This window comes from Anser brachyrhynchus, assembly GCF_964034855.1.
Source record: "Anser brachyrhynchus genome assembly, chromosome: 1".
NCBI classification, from domain to species: domain Eukaryota; kingdom Metazoa; phylum Chordata; class Aves; order Anseriformes; family Anatidae; genus Anser; species Anser brachyrhynchus.
This window is the reverse complement of record NC_137694.1, coordinates 148,270,515-148,279,307: the sequence shown is the minus strand read 5'-3', so window position 1 is coordinate 148,279,307 and position 8,793 is coordinate 148,270,515. Positions and strand designations below refer to the sequence as shown.

The 8,793-nt window shown below is 38.0% G+C and overlaps 1 protein-coding gene across 4 annotated transcripts in view; it reads left to right on the top strand.

Annotated features, from left to right (window-relative positions):
- The window catches only part of ATP11A (ATPase phospholipid transporting 11A), a 127,692-nt gene that overhangs the window by 60,741 nt on the left and 58,158 nt on the right, over nt 1–8,793 (top strand). For all 4 annotated transcript variants that reach the window (XM_080577121.1, XM_080577120.1, XM_080577119.1 and 1 more), the window contains exon 2: nt 480–602. In XM_080577121.1, coding sequence (XP_080433247.1) covers nt 480–602 — 123 coding nt within the window. The remainder of the gene's footprint in view (nt 1–479; nt 603–8,793) is intronic.

The following is an 8,793-nucleotide window of genomic DNA, read 5'->3' as shown; positions in this document are numbered from 1 at the left end:
TTCTTTCTAGAAACAAAGACTTTTTTTTTCTGCAAATAAATAAAACATATTATGGCTGGCTAGTGTTAAAAATGAGATTGTACTTGTCGTATAAAAAACATCTCCAAGTTTGATTTTTATTAGTGGTAAAATGAGTAGTGACCACTTGGTAAATAACTAATTTGACTGAGAATCTTACACCATTCTTCTTTGTTCAGTTATAAAACTAAAAAGAATAGCAATTTTCATGGATTCTATTTTTTTTTTTTGCCTTGGGGAAAGTGGTATTTGGTGCAGTTGATGAATTTGGACAATTGACTTAGATTTGTCTTTTAGTGGTCTTGATTATACAGAGAAATAAGGGGGAAGGTAAGTAAGCGGTCATGTGTTGATGGCTGTGTGTGCACTGATGATTAGACACCTGATTAGTTAATTCAGTCTGTGAGTCATCTTACTGCAGAAATACAAAGTGAACTGAAGTGACTTTTTTCCCCCCATAGTGTGCTGGAGAAGAGAATTGGGTGGACAGTCGGACTATTTATGTGGGGCATCGTGAACCACCTCCCGGCACTGAAGCATACATTCCACAGAGATTTCCAGATAACAGGATAGTCTCATCAAAGGTATCGTGTTGTAAAAGTGTTCTTTAACTCATTTACATAAATCAGCTTCAGTTATGGTACATGTGTTCATTTATTTCCCCCAAGGTTTCCTTCCTATACTTCCTATATTTCTCCTATACCATGACTGGCAAAGGTAAAATGAGTGTGTCTCAGATTTCTTCCACAAAAACTAGTTGCCAGATTGCCTCTGGATGAGTAATTTTATTCCTGTTCATGTTGTTGTTTAATGTTTTACGTAGCAAAGTCTTAGAACGATGCTGTGTTTTTTCACAAAGGAGTGAGCAAGTCATTTTCATTTGGGGTGATGCTGGAGTAAAAAACATCTTCCCAGGATATGACCATATCCTTGGTAATCTAGAGCACCACCTCAAAGTACTAGAAATACTATGATCAGAGAAAGTGATCTCCACAATAACAGAGCTGTTCCCTTCAAAAGCTCAGACTGACAGAAACCTTTTGAAATCGATTTTGTTACCCATCTATAAGGGAATCATTCTTGGTAGTTATGATGCATTTATGCCCTTTAGAAACCTTCCAGTTGCCCTTCACTCTAACTAGTTAACTTGCTCCTTCTGCTTCAGCAGTTTTCTGCGAACATCTCAGTTGCTGGTTTATACTGACTGGGTTGCTTTAGCAAAGGTCTGTTCCTCCAGTGGCGTAGAAAACTGAATACTTGCAGCTTCCTGTATGGCGAACTCCCCAAGAACTTCATGTTTTTCATGTGCTCAGATCTTAATCTTCATGAATGTACACCTGCAACCCAGTTAGGAAATAGCTCTTTTACTGGGAAAAATTCTGTTTAAACAGTGGCTTAGATCCACAGGATAACTTTAAGAAGCTTACTAGACTAGCTTTGTAATCTCAAGGGGCTGAAGGCTTTCATACCTTAGTGGATCTGAACACTTGCCTTCCATTAATGTATGGTGAAGCTGTAATAAAACCTGTACTTCTCTCAAACAGTCTCATTTCTTAACATGATTTTTTGTATTTTATTGCCTTCCTTGACTACAGTTTTTCCTACCTTCTTACTTCATTCAAAGACACTGTGCCTAGACAAACAGCCTAGTGTCTAGGCATCTTCAATTAGATAGACTATTCAAAAGGCAATGAAGTAAAAAATCTAAGTGGAGTATGACCAAACTAGTACAAGGGGAAATCCTGTGCTCCACATGTCAATTTGTATTACCTCTTAGATTATTGAAGACTAAACACAGTTTTCGCAGATCTTTGTACTTGTGTGACACTTTGCATATGTTTTCGTCTCCTACATGTCATCTGGGATATGCATAAATAAAGCAGTAAGTTACTGCCAACATTTTTTTTGAAATATAAAGATTCTACTACATTCTGGAAGATGTCAAACATCTTTTTTGATAGTAAAATTGGAAGATTCAAGTTACCATGGTTTGCAGTATGGTTTGAAGTATGGTTTAGCGTGCAATTGAGCTAAGGATCCTTGCCAGCCATTATTAAATATGTAGGATTTCAGCTAGTTATCTATATTTCAGCTATTTATCTATATTTCTCAAACTTCTTGTTTGTTTATTAAAGTTGTTGCACTTTAAATAAATAATCTAAGCCTTCATTGTAAAAGTAAACAGTGGTGATTATTTCAGGAGGGAATAATTTATATAAATCCTTTATAATCTTGTACAGTTCCTTAGATTGCTTAAAGGTCAGCTTTAATGACAGTTGTTTTTATATGAGAACTTGCCTGCACTGTCTCTTTCAAGTAAACTCAACTATTCACGTGTTCCTTCCCAGACGGGCTGGGTAAAGCACTACCCTGACTTGGCTTGCATTGATTCTGGTTCTGTAAGCCAGTTAGCTCATAACCTTTCACTCTGTCCTTGTCATCCGCTCCCTTAGAAACCTTCCGCAGGGGCACCTAATGCAGCTTAATAAACACGGCTTTAAACTTTCTGAAAAATGATGAAACGTACAAAATTATGATGGTAAATTCATAGTTGTTAGATTAAAATAAAGTTACATGCACACAAGCACTCTGTATAATATTACTTCAACCATGAAGGATATTTTTGTAGTCCTTCATCAGTAAGATAGACAGTAACTTTCAGCTGTGGTTTTATAGGACTTTAATGCTTATACAGGAAAGAAGATGATTGTTCTTCAAGGATGAGGAACTCTGAACTTCCAAGTACAACTTTTGCCAAGTTAAGACAAACCGAGTTTCTAAAAAGGGTAGCTCAAAACCATGAGGAAACCTCATCAATTGTACTGTGTTACTGCAGAATCACAGAATCATTAAGGTTGGAAAAGACCTCCAAGATCATCTGGTCCAGCCATTGCCCTACTCCCAATGTCACCCACTAAATCTTGTCACTAAACACCAGGTCCAAATGTCCTGAATAAATACAGCTGCTTGAAATAACTAGGAAAGGCAAAAGGTCTTCCTTCAGAGGTAAACTTCCTGTTGTCAGCAAGATAATAATTTGATTCCAGTACATAGGGATATTTCTTGTATATTGCAGTGTCACTGTGAAATGTGGTTAATGCTCAGCTTAACGGCATATTCCTGGTGGTGAAAAATTATATCTAAACAGACCTTGGGCAGGCAAAAATGCTCTTTTGGTTTGATGTGTTATAATTCAGTTATGATTTTTAATGATGTATTATAAAAAGGCTGTGCTGAAACAGTAAGAAGCAAAAATTTCTCCTTTGGCTTGTGCATGTAGTTGCCTTATGTTCAAAGTTAGTGATCTTTGTAAGGTGGATTCTTATGTTCTATGTTTTGCTACTTTACCTGCAGGAGCTGTCAGCCTTTAATGTAGCTGTTGTGTGTCCTTGATTGAAGTTATCATAAGATAGTGATGCAGCATGGCCAAGTATAAGCTGGTAGAAAAATCCTAATGTTTCAAATGAGGGGGGGAAAAAAAGTAATCAAAGTGGCAGGAGCTTATTTGCTTTTCTCATTGAGAAGTTTTCACATTTTGAAAGTATTTACTGATTATTAAAACTGTTTCAAAAAGATAAGTTAAATTTTGTAGCAGTAGCAGTTAAAAGAACTTGGTGGAAATCAACCTTTTCTTCCTTCTTCTGAATCAGCATAACCTCAAGTTTTTATCATTTTTACTTCTAAAGAGCGTCAAATTACAAAATAGTGAATTCGAAACTTGCTAAAGGTCCACACTTCATACTTCTGTTGTGCTCAGAGTATCCCAAGCAGTAAGCACAGGATATCTTTACATACATAGGAGCATGTGGATGTGCCAGACCAGTTAATACAATGATGTAAGAATTGCCAGCGACCCATCTAGCACCAGTGGTAGATGCCTAGGGAAGAAAGCAAGGACAAGTAAGCATAGAGTGATCCTTGCCCTCAACTGAATCTTAGTATCACAGAAAGGTTTGGGTTGGAAGGGACCTTAAAGCCCACCCAGTTCCAACCCCCTGCCATGGGCAGGGACACCTCCCACCACACCAGGTTGCCCAAAGCCCCATCCAGCCTGGCCTTGAGCACCTCCAGGGATGGGGCAGCCACAGCTTCTCTGGGCAGCCTGTGCCAGTGCCTCAGCACTCTGGTAGTATTTGCTGATCTGTGATTTAGCCATTTGTGAGCCAAAAGTGATGACTTTGTATTTAATTGCTTTTAATGAATTTCTAGAATTGCTTTTAATGAATTTCTAGACTGAATTTCTTCAGTGCATTTTGAACCTACTTGTATTTTCAGAATACATAGTTAATGCACAATTAAACTGTAGAAGTGTTTGCCAAATAAAACTATAAACCTTCATTTTGAAATTCCCACTTCCTCATTTTATATGACGACTACAAGTTCTTGAATCTGAGAACAACCAGTATGCTGTTTATCTTCTTGATTCTGTTAATGGTCTTCTGCCATATTCCTTTCCAGGCTGATTAATTTTGGTCTGTTCAACAATCCTGTACAGAAGCTGGTTTTTGCCTTTGCTCAGATTTGTCTGTACTTTTTCACAAGCAAGCTGTAGAGTTTTAAGATTGAGAAGTGCACAGAGCTTTCAATGTATAGGCTAACTGTGGGTTTATACAATGGCATAAGTCTTTCTTTTTTCATTTGTTAGTAATTTGTAACATACCATTTCCTTTCCCTGACGTTGATGTGGTATTTTCATAGAACTGCTGTGTTTCAAGAATCTCGTTCATTTGTAGACAAAGTAGGTATTTGCAAATTCAATTCTAGCTGAATCAGTGAATTAATAATTGGATAAATACATTTGTATTTCTTGAACAGAGGAGAGGTCGCGTAGAAAACTAAAATCTTGGAGAGAGCAGTGTTAAAGTAGTCCTGTGAGAACATGTTTAATGACAGCTGCTTACTGTTTTAGACAGAGAAGCTATAGGATGAACCACAAGAACTAAAGATATCAGAGATGCCAAGACAGTGAGTGATCCTGAGTGAAGGATGAGACATTCCAGTGTGTCAAACAACTGACAAATTTAAGAATAGTGGGAACTCTGTAGGAGGACTAATTGTTTTTTCTGTACCACTCAGAGATTTACAAAAACTTTGTGTTTGGAAGCTATGTAAACATAACTTTCATTCTTGTTTTCAGTTTGTGGGTAATCAGTCCGTACTATTTTGCCTTGGTGAACCTGTCTAGCTGCAAACTTTTACTGTCATCGTTTCGTACAGTTTTTACAGCTACAAAAGACACTTGGGCCTCTGTCACTTAACTGGAAGCAGTAGAGCTTAAGCCTCCAGAAAGACAGTGCTGAAAGTAGAGGGATAAGACTACAAGTGAAATGCAAAATTGATTCTACAGTGGATGTAGAACAGTTATTTGAAGAGCTTGTCCTTGCAAAAAGATTTCATTCAATTTAAATTACTATATGAAATTATGAAATGCAGACTGGTACTATAGCTTTATTTCCTGTGTAGGTTCTTAAAAAGGAGCAATAATGTGAATTCTGGATGGCAAAACAATACTATTACCAACTCCTGCTTTGAAATGCTTTATGACAATGTTCACTGACCAGAATACTCCCGCGTTTCACAAATCATTTTGTTTCACAGAATGATTTTCACAAAACATTTTGTTTCACAAACCTCTTCTGTTGCTTGCATGCTTCCTTGGGGCTTCTCTTCACATACTGATCCAAACACTGATTTGTATGAGAATCGCCTGAAACGATAATGCTGCATGTTGAGAGTCCTATCAAATTGAAAGCAGAAGCTTAGCTACTTTCAGTGCTAATCTGATTAATTGTGAGTCATCTTCATCTCAGTGACTAATAGATAAATAAAGCTAAGTAACTCTGGCATGTTTCAGAGGATGTTGAAACGTTGCCTTCTTCCAGCAGACATTCATGCTTGCTTCCATGCAGCACTTCCTTCCAGCGTCATGCTATTAAACCACAAAGACTGGAGGCAGTGAGGCTCTAATTTCTCCTTTTTTGCCACAGTTGGAAGAAATCTTAATTCTGAAGCTTATTAAAATATTAAAACACCTCCACCCTACAGTGCTACTTAGAACCCCGAAGAGACCCAGGCTGTCCCAGACCTCTCCAAGGTCATACTTCGTAACTGTGAGGATTTGTCTGGCCTCTACAGGGACGTGACACAGCAGCTCTAAGTTGAGGAGTTCAAACACAGCCCTGAGCAGTGATATTTGAAATTCAAAAAAGCATCCTAGGCCCACAATGGGAACTGGCATGGTCATCTGTGTGAAATGCAAATATTTGTACAGCATGCCTTGTGGGGCAGAGAGGTCTGGTAGACGTAAATGCGCATGGGTAGGTACCGGTGCAGGGAAAGTTTTGTGTGCCTTTCAGTGTGGACATATTGATCTGCTCTAAAAGCAGCCACAATGCAGAGCTCCCACCTTGTGCCCTGGCACTCCACCTGCTCGCAGCTGTGCTGGCTGGCACAGAAGGTAGATTTGATGCTGCAAGAGTGAAATAGTCAGGTTTGCCCAGCTGTCCCTAAGGGTGAGTGGGGCAAGAGCTGTCAGCAGTAAAGAAGAGTAAATGGTCTCAATCTACAGTCAGTCTCATATGCTTCTAAATGAATCAGCTCGCTCTCTGGTGCCAGCTCAGAGGCAGCAGTACCTGTGATGGGACGGAGTGCACGATAATACAGTTTTCTTCAGGGAAAACCCCCAGTACCTAGAGAGAACTAAGAAGAGCTGCAAGCTCTTCATGACCCTCTTCAGCATGGGATTTCCAGAATAATGGCTCCCTGCAACCCTCTTGTGTTCCCAGGAGAAGCCATTTGCCTTCCCACTAACTCAGTCCAGGATTAACAACCATCTTTTATTCTCGGCTGGGGCAGAGTTAAGTTTTTCATACAAATATGAAGTCTGCACTTTAGGGATGGGGTAAGAGGGGTAAGGGAGAAGAAGGAAGAAAACTTAAGGATGGGTGTAATTCTCCACACTTTATATGTGAGAAAGTGAAGCTTGTTTGCCCTCATTCACTGTCTCACATCTCTTTTGCTAATGCTCTCTGAGACTTGTATCTTTAGACAGTCATCCTTACTGTAAGCTTTTTTTTTTTTTAATTGTAATTGAATAATATTTCAGATGCTGGAGGATGCATTTGTCAGAGAATTTCCTGAAGATACAGGAACAGGAATCATGCTATCTGATGAATCTGATGAAATTGACTATATTAACAGAGAGCTATGAAAGATAAAATGCTTGTTTTGTAGTAGGAATACTATTTTTTGTAGTAGGAATCCTATTTTACCACTAACTGTTTTTAAGGAACCATATAACAAAATGTTAATCTATTCATGCTCCTACATTCACTAGTCTGACAGTTAAGAGATCAAATTTATGACTATCGTGATGTGTGCGCCTCACTGGGCATTAGAGCCTTCCCCTGCATGCTTGCTACCCTTGACCTGAGAGACCCTGAATGTGTGCACACCATTTGAACTAATTTCCCCAAATCAGTTTCATTTCTGCACTCCAAGTATACATGTGACTCTTAATCACATGCAAAAGCCCTACATTTAACAGAGGTTACTGTGATTGATGTGATGTAACCTGCCCTACATCATGTGGTGTGGAGAAACAAGGGTGTCTCCCTTACTGGAGTCACAAACAGTGTGCAGATGAAGTTCAAGTTTATATCTTTACTAAAATATAGCTAACTACTTTTTCTATATTCATTCAAAGTTGTTTTCTATACATTGCAAAGTGCTTTTCAGAATTCTGTGGATGTTACAATTCCATTTTTATCGAGTCTTATGTAAGTATAGATGTCTGAAACTTTTTGTCTGAAGAAGGTAGAGAGGTGAGACTGATTTAGCACATCAAATATCATGGATCAGTTCTGCTGCAAACTTCTGATACAGTTATAAAAGCAAGTCTCTTGAGATAAACAGGCCTGAACTCAGTGCTTAGGACTTCAGCTAACTTGATTTTCTTCTTCCACAGTTATTATAGTTGCCTCTGCCAATTCTCTGATCTATTAAACTTCGACAAATTGTTTAAAAAAATAATACTGATATAAATAAAACTAATTTTAAAGAAATTGTCAAACTTTTGATCGGTTCTTTTTATCTATTCTGTTGAAGGAGGATGGCTATGTGTGTGTATGTAATATTTATGTAGTTATAAAATATATGCATATATATGCACACATACACGTGTCCGGCTGTTAAACTGGCAGCTTAAGAATATATCATCTCCAGATAATTGATAGGTACCATAAAAGTCTCTATATTAACAATACTGAAGTTCCTATGATCGTGCTTAAGTCTTGTGCACGTTTCTGGACTTATTAAAAGAAAGACATTGAAAAAGTTGAAGTGACTGCAAGCATTTATTGTTTAGCTTTTTTCTGTTCTTCCCTGAGTTTATTTTTCCTGAAGGTGGATCTTGTTTTGCAGAAGGATTTAGAATTCAGCACAGCAGGATGTCTGCAAACCAGGACTGAAGCAACACAGGGAAATTTTTGGCAGAATAGTTGTAAGCACCTACAAGAAACAGTGAAAAGTATCTAATAGTATTGAGGGAGAGGAGTGTCAGAATATGATATCGGAGCAGGTTAGCAGGGCGACAATGACTATTGGAAAACAAATACAAAAAATACGCTATAAAAAAATGAGATGTTGACAGAATTCAATAATGCAAAATGGAGTGTTTTTTATTTTTTTTACAGCTCCAGCTTTTTATGTCAAGTAATTACATGAGAAACCTTTACTTAAGAAAGTATTTGTCTCTTAGGATGAAAAGAGAAGCTT